Source organism: Protomyctophum bolini (genome assembly GCF_963924005.1).
Source record: "Protomyctophum bolini genome assembly, chromosome: 1".
NCBI classification, from domain to species: Eukaryota; Metazoa; Chordata; class Actinopteri; order Myctophiformes; family Myctophidae; genus Protomyctophum; species Protomyctophum bolini.
The window spans coordinates 24,420,789-24,436,362 of NC_137862.1; the positions used below are offsets into that span (position 1 = coordinate 24,420,789).

General features: G+C 45.3%; 1 protein-coding gene across 4 annotated transcripts in view; it reads left to right on the forward strand.

Annotated features, from left to right (window-relative positions):
- The first annotated feature begins 4,697 nt into the window (after nt 1-4,697).
- LOC308326589 (3-hydroxy-3-methylglutaryl-coenzyme A reductase-like) overlaps nt 4,698-15,574 on the forward strand; it is an 80,590-nt gene continuing 69,713 nt past the window's right edge. The window contains exons 1-6 of one of the 4 annotated variants that reach the window (XM_080779531.1): nt 4,698-4,790; nt 6,101-6,382; nt 7,394-7,508; nt 8,643-8,730; nt 12,727-12,811; nt 14,137-14,242. In XM_080779531.1, coding sequence (XP_080635657.1) covers nt 6,218-6,382; nt 7,394-7,508; nt 8,643-8,730; nt 12,727-12,811; nt 14,137-14,242 — 559 coding nt within the window. In that variant the 5' untranslated portion in view covers nt 4,698-4,790; nt 6,101-6,217. Of the gene's footprint in view, nt 4,791-6,100; nt 6,383-7,225; nt 7,348-7,393; nt 7,509-8,642; nt 8,731-12,726; nt 12,812-14,136; nt 14,243-15,574 lie in introns of those variants that run through there. The other 3 variants (XM_080779532.1, XM_080779533.1, XM_080779534.1) reach the window with 3 other exon arrangements.

Genomic DNA, 15,574 nt, shown 5'->3' on the forward strand with positions numbered 1-15,574 from the left:
GGCCCCTTTTGTGCCCATATATGGAGCTGAGTGGACCTGGCCCCTTTTGTGCCCATATAAGGAGCTGATTTATTGCTGATGCAACACACTCCATATTTGGATAGCGGGACAGACAGACACACAGACAGACATGATCTGCTAGGTCTCATAGTAAGTGCTCACTGCGTTCGCAACAACCCTTTGTTGCTCTCACAAGGACTGAAGACAGAAGAGGGTTTATTTGTCAGGTACAGTGAAATGATCATGATGGCAGAATGGAAGCAGCAGGCCCGGACCGGTCCGCGGGACCACTGGGACCTTTTCCCCGGTGGTCTGGCGCCTATTGGCCTGCCTGCCTTTTTTAATCATATCATAACTTGAGCGGGACCTACGGTCATGGCCCAGCGCGGCCCACCCCTGGCTTGTGTCAGCTATCACACAGAAAAATAGCTGATATCTATAGATCTAAATCCAAACCTCTAAATAACCTCGTGTTCGATAGATTTAAGTATCGATACATATAGGCCTATGTATGAGAGTCTAAACCTTAGGCTATAGTCTAACCTCTAAATGTCTCAATCCTTATAAACTCTCACCAACCTTTGCATCATTTTAGTAAACATATAGCCTACTATCTCGAAAAAATATGGGTTTTTTTAACCATAAAACAACTATTTGTCTTGAGAAGAGGACCAAGAAAATGGTTCCTCCTCACAACATTCATTTCTCATATTGTGGCACGCACACACGCACAGAGAAAGAGTCATCCTCATCTGTGTTCAACCATGAAGCAAAACCCTGGCAGGTTCCAGCTGCAACCTAACAAGTTTTTCATGTTTTTTTCTCTCTCCAAACAGGGTGTGTGTGTGTGTGTGTGTGTGTGTGTGTGTGTGTGTGGGGGTGTGTGTGTGTGTGTGTGTGTGTGTGTGTGTGTGTGTGTGTGTCTGTCACCGTGCCTCACACACACACACACACACACACACACACACACACTGTCTGCTGGCATCATAAATAAAGAGTTCATTAGCACCTACTGGGTGCACACACACACACACACACTCACACACACATGTACTCACATGTAACACACTCACACACACACACACACACACACACACACACACACACACACACACACACACGCCACCCACTGGGTGCTGACTGGTTGTGTTTACATGCATTGATGTGCATGAAAATAAGAGACAACAAGAGAGATGCATGCTGGGAGTGTTTCTCGTGCGTGCGTGTGTGTGTGTGTGTGTGTGTGTGTGTGTGTGTGTGTGTGTGTGTGTGTGTGTGTGTGTGTGTGTGTGTGCGTGTGCGTGTGCGTGTGCGTGTGCGTGTGTGTGTGCGTGTGCGTGTGTGTGTGCGTGTGCGTGTTGCTTTCTCTCTGGTCTGTCAAGCCCCATTAAACCAGCTACACCACTGCAATATGGTGGTGCCATCAATTACACACACACACACACACACACACACACACACACACACACACACACTGCTATTAATGCAGAGGGAGAGAGAGGTGCGGAGGGAAGACGAGGCACAAATATAAACACAACAAACGACCTCATAAAAAGACCGCCATTTATGGCCTACAACCACACACACACACACACACACACACACACTTAGTGTGGTTGCGTATATGCCCTACAACCACACACACACATAGTGTGGTTGCGTATATGCCCTACAACCACACACACACACACATAGTGTGGTTGCGTATGCCCTACACACAGTACGGTACCAGTCCCCTAAAGGGCCATGGCCCGATAGGCAAATAATAACGCAGCACCATATAGGCCTATATGTATTATTTCTGTACATTTCTTTGCGCCCTGCATGTCACATACAAGTGCATAATTGATATATTATTGTCTCTGTAACTTGTCATGTACGATCATGTAGCATTGAAGTGTCATTTTATTTCTGCCTCTTGGCCACTTCCTATAAGAGACAGTGGGCTGTATTTTGCGTGTCTTAAGCACCAGGTCTTATTCCCTATAACTTGAGTAAACTAAAGACCTGGAGGCGTGATCAATGCTCTTTGGCCACTCAGAATAGCCAAATGGCATTGACCACGCCTCCAGGTCTTTAGTTTACTCAAGTTATAGGGAATAAGACCTGGTACTTAAGACACGGAAAATACAGCCCAATGTGTTTTTACTGGTTAAAAATCACACCTGTGTGAAGTGAGGGGCGCTCTTATGACCTTATACAAATCAACAATGTTTGTTTAAGCAACGGGTGCTAATGTTGGTGTTAGTCCTCAACACAAACATTGGATTTCTCTTTATCGTCTATGAGGCGTTTTCTTAAACTAGCATCGTTGGAAAAGACAAACATTGAAGCTGTATACAGGAGGGGCTAGCACCCCTCAAAAAGGACAAAATAAAGGACCGCCAAATTGACATACATATTAATGTTTTGTGCCAGTGACCCCCATGCAGTGACCTCCAGAAGAGAAGATTCATGTTAAAATCATGTCAATATCATTCACATTTCTCTAAACATTTTCAATACATTTCGAGTTTCTGCAACAAAATAAAAATAGCAAAGTTCAATCAGCACTTGTTGATCTGCTATTTTTGAGTATGCAACAGTCAAGAACCACGTGGTGTGGAGAGACGGACCATAGAGTATCTATAAGAGACGGACATGTAGGCTATTTACTTCATTTATACAGTGTGATTCTACTGCCCCCATGTGGTACAAGGACGCCAGGTCATGGTCATTAAATAATCCTGAAAATGTGTATCCTTTGATTGATTGATTGAAATATGTATTAACAGTTTGCAGAATTACAGTACATTTCAAGCACAAACTCAATACAAAGACTGTTAACTGTGAGTGGACGACCCACTTAGCCTTACACTTGTTTACAACAGGGTCCACATTGTTCAATTCATCAAAACATTTAGAGACAAACAAATAGACACTTCTATGTAGTTAAAAAACAGAACAGGAATTCATCATATAGGAAGCAAAAAGGGAAAAAAATACATATACAGTGAGGGGAAAAGGGGGGTAAAAGAAAAAGAAAGACAGAGTGTAGTGCGCCTGCACACAACACCATGCGTTGATGCCATGTGTGCATATGTGCAGGCACCCATCACTACGTCCATACAAAAGCATAGCACAATACAGATAAAAATTCAGCTTTTACAGAGGCCAGTTTCGAATTGCAGCCATCCGTAGGTGCCCTTTGAGAGCAGTTTTGAAGGAGTCAAGGGATTCACATGTCTTAATGACTGTTGGTAGGGCGTTCCACATTTTGGTGGAATAGGAGCGAAAATAATTTAGTCCCTTGTTTGTGCCGAATCAGGGTTGTACATGGTTTGTTGCACTCCCTCTGGTGTTGTGGGTGTGGACTTCGTTTACATTAAGGAGGTATTTAGACAGGTACATGTGGGTATCTTGGTGGTGTATCGAATCTTGTGGACCAGACCCATTGCAAGATGCTGTACTCTGTCGTCGACCCTAAGCCATCCCAGCCTGTCAAAGTGGGCAGGGGTGAGGTGGGTTCGGGGGGTGAGGCCAAGTAGGAGCCTGACCAGTTTGACCAGGGGGTCAGTGAGTCAGACAGATATTTTGTGAAGCCACTGAGGAAATCGGGACATCCTGAAAGTTCATATAATGGCCTGTTGTGGCGCTGTCATTGAACATTTACAATTCAAGGACTGACAGGCTTCATCTTATGTCCATATCAGACGCGGAGAACGCTTTGTCCATGCATATTTTTTTTTACAGTAAGCCTGGGACGAGGCTATAGGGAGACCCCTGTTGCTGAATACACACTCTATAGGGACCCCCAGAAAATAATTTGAACTGGCCGGGGACCACCCACCGCGTCCTGAAAACAAGCATAACGTCGAGGCATTCAATTGCATAGTGTGAAAATATCAGATCTACAAGCTCACAACACCTTGCAACACTTATGTTATTTGAGAATTTGCCCATTTTTTATCTATAGTTTGCTGATTTACTTTTGAGGCAGTAATGATCTTTTTTATTCCTTAAATTGTTACTTTATTGTCATCTTGTTTTTTTTTGTTGTTTTAATGTAATTGCATGTTTGGCCTCAATCTCAAATACAAAGAAAGAAGGTTAATTTGGAAAGACTACATTTCGATTTATGTATATAGGCCTACATGACCTTGAGCTAGAATGATGATCAAATTAATTACGTATAGGCTACCTCACTTTTCTTCTTATTACTATCACTACTGAAGCCAAACAGCACTTTTAATTTTTCCAATAAATATTAATCCAATCAATATTCGTGATGTCATCACGCGGCGACGGATGTTATAGTGACATCATTTACTGTACCATCCCAATGTTGCCACGTCAGCTTATTATAAGCGACTTACTTCGGGCTTGTTTTTCTGTAAAGTTTCTTGTAATTTAAATATTGGTATAGTAGTTGCGGTTTGCTGTTTTTGGGGGGCTTGTTTCCCATTGTGTAGTTGCTTTTTCCTATAATGTCGTTTAAACCAGTGATTCTCAAACATTTCCATGTCAATTAAGGACCCAATGACAGATGTATGTATTTCAGCTATGTCACATTGCATCATTATGTTATAACAGGGTAACTCGCAGTAGGTTTTCATAGACATGGTTGCTTCTCATTGATGTTTCTCTCACACAATCTGGCAACCCTGCTATAGTGTCGTCATCCTTGACTCACCAATGGGTGTGGACCGTGGACAGTGTGTTAATGTCATGGCGTGTCATCAGGGTTGATGTCAGTCAGTCAGTCTGTCATTAAATGAAGGTTAAATCCTGCTAAAAGCTTCTCCGTCACGGTAAGACTCTCCGGGTGTTTAATATTAACGCTCACAGTGGCGTCACGTCAACCTTATAACCTCCTTATAAGGACTGTTATCTGTTATTATCAGACCGTTAGCATGACTAGCCTGGCACCATGCTAACGCAATGCAACGCTGCAGACAGTACGTGCTACACAGGGATGCTAACATGCTAACAACAACAACAACAACGGTTATATATCGCATACACCAGTGGTTCCCTCGAAGTGGGGTCCGGGGACCCCCAGGGGTCCCTGGGGGAGTTCCAGGGGGGTCCCCAGCTAAATGATAGTTAGGAACCAAATGAACCCTTATTATAATAATAATAATAAAACTTTATTTGTATAGCACCTTTCATGACATGAAATGCAGCTCAAAGTGCTTTACAGAGCATCTCTCTCTCTCAGCTAAGGGGTCCCTGCTTCATCTGTCTCTCAGCTAAGGGGGTCCCTGCTTCATCTCTCTCTCTCAGCTAAGGGGGTCCCTGCTTCATCTCTCTCTCAGCTAAGGGGGTCCCTGCTTCATCTCTCTCTCAGCTAAGGGGGTCCCTGCTTCATCTCTCTCTCAGCTAAGGGGGTCCCTGCTTCATCTCTCTCTCAGCTAAGGGGGTCCCTGCTTCATCTCTCTCTCAGCTAAGGGGGTCCCTGCTTCATCTCTCTCTCAGCTAAGGGGGTCCCTGCTTCATCTCTCTCTCAGCTAAGGGGGGTTTATATTGTGTCTGTCTAGGCGAGACTAGCGTCATGCTGGCAGGGCGTGTTCACTTCAGTGAGTCCACTTCAATTCGGCATAGAGTAGCGCAAACGTCTCTCACTCTCTGCACCTTTGTTAAATTGACACACACATTTGAAATGTTTATTTATGTCCACATAATGAGAAGTACAGGAATACCTTGTTACTGTACAAAGGACATAAACACTGCCAGTGCAGTTTGACAGTGGGAGAGCAGCCAGTTACAACGTGCATGGACGGCAAAGCATCGTTACATACAGTACAGCTGACATGTCGGACACAGGTCAGCAGACATAAATCATGGATAAAGGAAACAACGCCTCCTCCAAATTGAGCGGCTTCCTATAATGGCTGAAACTGAGCAATACCTCGCTAACTGCTTGGCTCTCCTTTTGGAAAGGCCGGCCATTTGTAAGCCCCTCACAACCAACTTATGCACATGCCCTAGGCTGCCAAAGATAAAAACTAAAACACACACACACACACACACACACACACACACACAGAATAAACTATGAACTGCGTTTTGTGATGCAAAATGCACCCTGTTTTAATCTCTGTGTGGTGTCACTCTCCAGACAGGTGACTCAGCGACCACCAGGGTCCACCAGGGACCAGCAGGGACCAGCAGGGACCAGCAGAGGACCAGCAGGGACCGGCAGGGACCGGCAGGGACCACCACCACCAGCACCACCATGCTGGCGTGCGTGTTCAGGCGCTACGGCCTGCTGGTGGCCTCCCACCCGTGGGAGGTGATCGTGGGGACCATCGCTCTGACCGTGTGCCTCATGTCCCTCAGCGGCCTGCCCGGGAACCAGCAGCAAGTGTGCACCTGGAGCCAGTGTCCCGGGGTCCAGGAGGTCAGTTCACCCATTCTGACCTGAGATCAGATTCATACGAGGTTTCCCACTGGACACACACTGGGTCTGATTAACCCATTCTGACCTGAGATCAGATTCTAAAAATGTCAGTCGTTCTTCGATTTAAAAAAAAATAGCAGACCTACAAGCTCGTAGCACGCCACTCGGTGGCGCGCTATGAGCTTGTAGATCTGCTATTTTTCAATAGCTAAAGCATAACATGATGCTAACACCAAAACGGGTTCCCGTTTAGAATGGGTTAACTGCTACTGTATTAGTTCATTCACCTGGAACCAGTGTCCTGGGGTCCAGGAGGTCAGTTCACTGTGTCCTGGGGTCCAGGAGGTCAGTTCACTGTGTCCTGGGGTCCAGGAGGTCAGTTCACTGTGTCCTGGGGTCCAGGAGGTCCGTTCACTGTGTCCTGGGGTCCAGGAGGTCAGTTCACTGTGTCCTGGGGTCCAGGAGGTCAGTTCACTGTGTCCTGGGATCCAGGAGGTCCGTTCACTGTGTCCTGGGGTCCAGGAGGTCCGTTCACTGTGTCCTGGGGTCCAGGAGGTCAGTTCACTGTGTCCTGGGGTCCAGGAGGTCAGTTCACTGTGGCCTCATACAGTACATTATCCCGCTTATTACACCGCTACTTTATTAATACATTCAGGCCTGTCTCGTATCTCCTAATCCAGGGCGCTCTCCGTGGTGATGAACGGAGCGATATGCTGGCGCTTCATTTCTGCTCCTCGTCCGTCTCTCTCCCGCGAAATATAAACGCTTTTTTGGATCAATATATCGTATAAATGAAAACGATCGCAATGTAAGCTAGCAATGTAAAGTCAACTTTTTTTAGGAGATTGTTTCCGGGTCGTGGCTTTCAGAGTAAAAGCGACCAGACAACTCCGGCACCCCAGAGCTCCTATTGCATCTATGTTCTGTCCAATAGCAGACTGTATTCTCTCCTCCAATAGCAGAAGGTCCTGAGCAGTGACCCCATCCTGTCTGTATTCTCTCCTCCAATAGCAGAAGGTCCTGAGCAGTGACCTCATCACCCTGACGGTCACGCGCTGCATGGCCATCGTCTACGTCTACTTCCAGTTCAAGAACCTCCGACAGATGGGATCCAAGTACATCCTGGGTATGGGATATTAAATATATACTGTTTGATACTGGGATCCAAGTACATCCTGGGTATGGGATATTAAATATATACTGTTTACTACTGGGATCCAAGTACATCCTGGGTATGGGATATTAAATATATACTGTTTACTACTGGGATCCAAGTACATCCTCGGTATGGGATATTAAATATATACTGTTTACTACTGGGATCCAAGTACATCCTGGGTATGGGATATTAAATATATACTGTTTACTACTGGGATCCAAGTACATCCTGGGTATGGGATATTAAATATATACTGTTTGATACTGGGATCCAAGTACATCCTCGGTATGGGATATTAAATATATACTGTTTGATACTGGGATCCGAGTACATCCTGGGTATGGGATATTAAATATATACTGTTTGATACTGGGATCCGAGTACATCCTGGGTATGGGATATTAAATATATACTGTTTGATACTGGGATCCAAGTACATCCTGGGTATGGGGTATTAAATATATATATTGAGACCTTTTTGTAAAGTAATCACTTCTGGAAAATAACAGAAGACATTAATGTAACACATTATCGTCTGCTGTGTAATGTTTATAGAGGTATGGGGCTGTATTTTGCGTGTCTTAAGTACCAGGTCTTATTCCCTAACTTGAGTAAACTAAAGACCTGGAGGCGTGATCAATGCTCTTTGGCCACTCAGAATAGCCAAAGAGCATTGATCACGCCTCCAGGTCTTTAGTTTACTCAAGTTAGGGAATAAGACCTGGAACTTAAGACACGCAAAATACAGCCCATGGTATCTAAAGAGCACAAAGTACATTTCTGAACGCACCAAGTATCGCGAGACTTCCCATACCGTTTCCTGTCTGGCAGCCAAATCTCGCGATACTTCGGAGCCAGAAACTGTTTAGATCCTCAGATAAAATGATATACTGTGCACTCTGTGCACATCGACAAGTAAGTGATTTAGAAAACAACCTGGATCAGGATTTAGAAGACATTGTTTTTATTTTTGACGCCAGGCCTAAATGGGATAAGGTCTTGATGGTTCATCGTGTCTGTGGTCAGTGTGTCGACCTATCGTGGGTCAGAATAAGGTCATGTGTTCATCATGTGTTCATCATGTGTCCATCATGTGTTCAGGTATCGCGGGTCTCTTCACCGTGTTCTCCAGCTTCGTCTTCAGCACGGTGGTTATTCACTTCTTCGGGAAGGAACTGACGGGCCTCAAGTAAGTCTACACACACACACACACACACACACACACACACACACACACACACACACACACACACACACACACACACACACACACACACACACACACACACACACACACACACACACACACACACACACACACACACACATTTGAATTATTTTATTTGGATCTGCACAAGTGGCGTATACAGAATAGACCCAAACACTGGTCAGAATTAGGTTATACATCATATGGTCCAACCAGATATAGCTGCTGCACATGCTTAACACATGGAGGGAAAAGAGAAAAAAATAAATATATATATAGCACATTGTTGACATACTATTACTTGACACTACTAGACAGGATGTTTGTTTTGGGTTTTTTAAGCCACCTAGGGATAAATGAAACAACGCCTTCTCCAGACAGACAGACAGACTGCCCATAGTAGCTGAGACAGAACAGTATTTAGCCAGCTTTTTTGCATTTGTTTTTAGCAATCCACCCAATTGCAGACCCCTGAGCACAAGGTTATGGACATGGCCCAGACTTCCAAATACAAGGACAATAAGTTGACAGTTATATCCCAAGGCCATAATACGTTCCACCAGAAGCTGATATTTCATAAGTTTGGATGTAAAACAAGTGTCCATATACAAATCAAATGGGCAGCCTATTTCAAATATAGTGACAGTTTTTCTAATTTCATTGATGAACACAATATCTGGGGTATTTGGAATATCTTGCAGACATGCAAAAGTGTAGCTTTTCGGCGAAAATCGCCGTTTTTATCCCAAATATAGGACCTGTGTGATTCATGCAAATCCGTTAAAAAAATGTTTGGGGGGGTGAGGGGGTCTGTGGAGCCCGAGCTCGCTGCCCGGAGAATTATCTGACAGACTACTCTCGTGAGTCACTAATGATTCTGAGCGATATTTCTGCTTGCATCTGGGCGGCATGATGTGCGCAGCCGCTGGTCGCTCCGCGGAAAAAAAACCTGTTTGTGTGGACTCGGCATGAATTTTGACACACTGTCTGTGACTCGCCAGTCGATCCATTAGTTTAGCTGCTACAGTTAGCATTAGCAACGTTAGCACTTTGCGTTATACTGTCTGTGGTGTGGACGCGCCGGCGTCAGTTTCTCTCGCTGTGTGTGTGTGTGTGTGTGTGTCTGTCTGTGTGCTCGTGTGTGTGCATGCATGCGTATGAGTAAATAAATAAAGCACGTGTGTGTGTGTGTGTGTGTGTGTGTGTGTGTGTGTGTGTGCGTGCGTGCGTGCGTGCGTGCCAGGGCTTATACTAAATGGATATATTAAGAAACGAAAACATGCAGCTCAACTGTTGAATAAGGAGAGGATGTTACTCTACATGTCTTAAATTGACTAAGGCTAAAATAATGAAGTAAACTGACCCTGTTGACTAAACCATCCCAAAACATTTTATTTGTATTATAATTCATTATTTTGCCAGTGAATATAATTTTCTATTTTACATGATGTGAAGAGTGTAACTGTAAGGGATTTTGAGATGGGAGTGTGAGTGCTGGACCAGTTTCTTTCTTTAAATCACACCTGTGTGAAGTGACCCTTATCATCATACATCATCCATTCATTGTCATTTTTGTGACAATGAATGTGTAGGATTGTGTAGGACAAAAATAGCCGATATATGACAATTCATTCATTGTCAATGGCATTTAGGACACAAATCTACTGAATATAGGAGGGGCTAGTGCTCCTCGAGGGGCTAGTGCTCCTGTTGGAGTAAATTAATTGTTCTATGACTATCAGGACATGAATGTTAACATCTTGCTCAATACTGACTAGATTTGTACTGATTTAGTAAATAATCATCTGTCATTTTTGAGTGGTGCAGCCACTCAACCACACTATAGACAGCTACAGTATGTGTCCCTGTGTCTGTCCCTGGCTGGGTCCCTGTGTCCCTGGCGGTGTCCCTGTGTCCCTGTGTCACTGGGTCTGTTCCTGGCTGTGTGCCTGTGTCACTGGGTCTGTCCCTGGCTGTGTCACTGTGTCATTGGGTCTGTCCCTGGCTGTCCCTGTGTCACTTGGTCTGTCCCTGGCTGTCCCTGTGTCACTAGGTCTGTCCCTGGCTGTCCCTGTGTCACTGGGTCTGTCCCTGGCTGTCCCTGGCTGTGTCCCTGGCTGTGTCCCTGTGTCACTGGGTCTGTCCCTGGCTGTGTCCCTGGCTGTGTCCCTGTGTCACTGGGTCTGTCCCTGGCTGTCCCTGTGTCACTGGGTCTGTCCCTGTGTCACTGGGTCTGTCCCTGGCTGTGTCCCTGTGTCACTGGGTCTGTCCCTGGCTGTGGCCCTGGCTGTGTCCCTGTGTCACTGGGTCTGTCCCTGGCTGTCCCTGTGTCACTGGGTCTGTCCCTGGCTGTGTCCCTGTGTCACTGGGTCTGTCCCTGGCTGTCCCTGGCTGTGTCCCTGGCTGTGTCCCTGTGTCACTGGGTCTGTCCCTGGCTGTCCCTGTGTCACTGGGTCTGTCCCTGGCTGTCCCTGTGTCACTGGGTCTGTCCCTGGATGTGTCCCTGGCTGTGTCACTGGGTCTGTCCCTGGCTGTCCCTGTGTCACTGGGTCTGTCCCTGGCTGTCCCTGTGTCACTGGGTCTGTCCCTGGATGTGTCCCTGGCTGTGTCCCTGTGTCACTGGGTCTGTCCCTGGCTGTCCCTGTGTCACTGGGTCTGTCCCTGGCTGCCCCTGTGTCACTGGGTCTGTCCCTGGCTGTGTCCCTGGGTCCCTGGCTGTGTCCGAGCACGAAACATAGCGTTATAGCATTTGTTCACCACCAAGTGTCACTGTTGCACAGCCTAACACACAGACACACAGGCCGGGAGGAGGGCTAGTACAGTACAGTGTAGTATATACTGTCCCCCATGACACCCCCCCCCCCCCCCCCCCCCCCCCCCCCCAAAGTGGGTTTAGTACCGATAAACGCTTAAAAGATTTGCGCCGCGGTTTTGCCCGCGGCACAGCGTTGGCCCCGCACACTGTCACCTTTTTCACCTTGGGCCTGTTTGCATGCCTGATCTTGTAGTGAATTGACATGCGTGTCATTGTGATCAAACCAGTCTATTTTTACAGTGCTGTGTTTATACATTCTTGTTGTCCTGTCCTGTACTCCTCTGATCTTGTCAGGTCCACCAGACGGTCATGTCTGTCAATGTACAGTCCTTTATAGTGGATGCAGCCATTTAAGATGTGTGCGACTGTTTCTTTGTCATGTGGTACTGGATGTAGGATGCAGTGTGGGTCGTGTGCTGATGGGTACCAGGTTGCCAAGTTGAACTTGGTCGGCAACACCTGTAAACGGGCTTTAATAGTGAAAATGAGAATGTCCTCACCTATAGTGTTATTTGACAGTATAGAGTGTGATGATGAGTGGTTTGCAAAGGGAAGAAGAGCCAGTTTTCCCTGCAGCCTCAGACTGGTCCAGTGTTGTGCACTTTCTGATCGCTTCATTCCTAGAATGGTGGCTCTTGCGGTCGCGGATTTGATTGACAGTTCATGGTGCGCACCGTCTTGCTCGTAGGTTGCACGTGCACGGACACGCGGATCTATGATGATGCTGTTGTTGAGCGCAGCAGTTGTTGTATCAGGCGCCGCCCACTTTAACTGTAATCCTGATCGGTGCTTTAACTGGACATAATTATTACATGGCTCGGTTGAATGCTTGATTCCGATTGGTCAATCGCTGAATTCAGCTGTGTGTTATTTGTTGATAACAGACCCGCTGTCTAATCAAACCCTCTGAGCACCGGCTGTGCCTCGGTTGATTTACTGCCGTTTCCAACATGACAGCCATGTAAACACACACACACACACACACACACACACACACACACACACCCACACACACACACTATGCTATTTTTGAAAAATCGAAGAACGGCTGACATAGAAACATAGCTTTTTCAGAAAACTGTCAGGATGTAGAAGACGTTTTTTAGAATCTGATCTCAGGTCAGAATGGGTTAAAACTGATAATAATTATGTTTTGGTTCCAGTGAAGCTCTTCCGTTCTTCCTCCTCCTCATCGACCTCTCCAAAGCCTGCACGCTGGCCAAGTTCGCCCTCAGCTCCAACTCCCAGGTGACCTTTCACCCCTGACCCCCAGGGGTCAGTTGTGGGCATATCTGTGTGTGTGTGTGTGTGTGTGTGTCATCACTGTCTCCTCAAAAACATGATTTTAAACCTGTGCGTGCGTGTGTGTGTGTGTGTGTGTGTGTGTGTGTGTGTGTGTGTGTGTGTGTGTGTGTCATCACCATCTCCTCAAAACATGATTTTATACCTGTGCGTGCGTGTGTGTGCGTGTGTGTGTGTGCGTGTGTGTGTCATCACTGTCTCCTCAAAAACATGATTTTAAACCTGTGTGTGTGTGTGTGTGTGTGTGTGTGTGTGTGTGTGCGTGCGTGTACACATTGGAAAGAAGCAACACAAAAGCAGAGTAAACTAGAATGCTATCTGGCCCTAAACTAAACAGAGAATACACAGTGGCAGAATACCTGAGCACCGTGACCGACCCAAAACAAAGACACATCTTAACTAGGTACAGAACAGACTCAGTGAGCACACAGTCTCGCGATGGAGAAAGGCCTTCATAGGCAGACCTGTATCCCGAGAGAAGACAGACTATGCAGCCACTGCACACAAAATGAAGTGGAAACCGAGCTACACTTCCTAACCATCTGCCCATCCATTGTACCAAGACATCAGAGACACATACTTCCCACAGATTACAACCACACACACACGGAGGTTTTGAAAACATGACCAATGACAAAAAAACCTCCCATATCTGCATAGTTGCTGTGATGGATATCAAATGGAACACAACCACCCTGAAGACTAATCATTGTGTATATTCCTTTTAGTTTAGTTTAGTTTAGTTTATTTCGCACGATAAAAAACAGTACAAAAAGGTAACATTAATAAAAGAGAAGTGAGTGCAGGTGAGAAAAGAAACCCAGGGAGGGCTTATATGTGGTTCTCACCAAGGTTAATATACAATTTAACAAATAGTAATATACAAATAGTAAGACAAAGTAATCAAATAACAGAAACAAAAACAACAAGAAATTCCTGCACTGGTATACCTGCATCGAGTGACCTTGGTACATAGAATTTGATCTACACACACAGACATTGACTGAATTATAGTATGATGATGATGATGATTGAATTTTGATCTATTCTGACCTTCAATGTACATCATTTTTGTTTTGTTTTGATTGTATTGCTGTATCGTTGTATTGTTTCTTTCTGCTTTGGCAATGTAAACGTATGTTTTCTCATGCCAATAAAGCCCTTTGAATTCAATTGTGTGTGTGTGTGTGTGCGCGTGCGTGCGTGTGTGTGTGTGTGTGTGTGTGTGTGTGTGCGTGTGTGTGTGTGTGTGTGTGTGTGTGTGTGTGCAGGAGGAGGTGAGGGAGAACATCTCTCAGGGAATGTCCATCCTGGGACCGACCTTCACTCTGGACGCTCTGGTGGAGTGTCTGGTGATCGGTGTGGGGACCATGTCAGGTCAGTTAGTTACAACTACATTACCCAGAACACACTGCGTGTATAGGAACCATGTCCCCGTCAGTTAGAACTGCATTGCACGGTGGCACAGTTGGTAGTGCTGACGCCTCACAGCTAGAAGGTCCTGGGTTCGACTCCCGCTCTGGACGCTGTGGGTGCTGGCGGCGTGTTCCCTCCTCCGCGTCATCAGTGCCCATACCCGAAGGCGGGGTTCACAAAAAACATGCAGTAATCCTGGTCTCTAAACTGCCTCCCCCTGGCCAGCCGGGGCGCCTGATGGAGGGGAAAGGAACTGGTAACCCAGGGGTACTTGAGGGAGTTCCAGGGGGGACCCATCTATTTTTTTGGAAAATAATTTGCCTGCCAAAATAATTTGCCTCCCAAAATAATTTGCCTCCCAAAATAATTTGCCTCCCAAAATAATTTGCCTCCCAAAATAATTTGCCAAAATAATTTGCCTCCCAAAATAATTTGCCTCACAAAATAATTTGCCAAAATAATTTGCCTCCCAAAATAATTTGCCAAAATAATTTGCCTCCCAAAATAATTTGCTTCCCAAAACAATTTGCCAAAATAATTTGCCAAAATAATTTGCCTACCAAAATAATTTGCCTGCCAAAATAATTTGCCTGCCAAAATAATTTGGGAGGCAAATTATTTTGGTGTAGAGCCCAGGATCACATTAGATCAGTGGTTCCCAAAGTGGGGTCCGGGGACCCCCAGGGGTACTTGAGGGAGTTCCAGGGGGGACCCATCTATTTTTTTGGAAAATAATTTGCCTGCCAAAATAATTTGCCTCCCATAATTTGCCTCCCAAAATAATTTGCCAAAATAATTTGCCTCCCAAAATAATTTGCTTCCCAAAATAATTTGCCTCCCAAAATAATTTGCCTCCCAAAATAATTTGCCTCCCAAAATAATTTGCCAAAATAATTTGCCTCCCAAAATAATTTGCCTCCCAAAATAATTTGCTTCCCAAAATAATTTGCCTCCCAAAATAATTTGCCTCCCAAAATAATTTGCCTCCCAAAATAATTTGCCAAAATAATTTGCCTCCCAAAATAATTTGCCTCCCAAAATAATTTGCCTCCCAAAATAATTTGCTTCCCAAAATAATTTGCCTCCCAAAATAATTTGCCAAAATAATTTGCCTCCCAAAATAATTTGCCAAAATAATTTGCCTCCCAAAATAATTTGCTTCCCAAAATAATTTGCCTCCCAAAATAATTTGCCAAAACAATTTGCCAAAATAATTTGCCTGCCAAAATAATTTGCCTGCCAAAATAATTTGCCTGCCAAAATAATTTGCCTGCCAAAATAATTTGGGAGGCA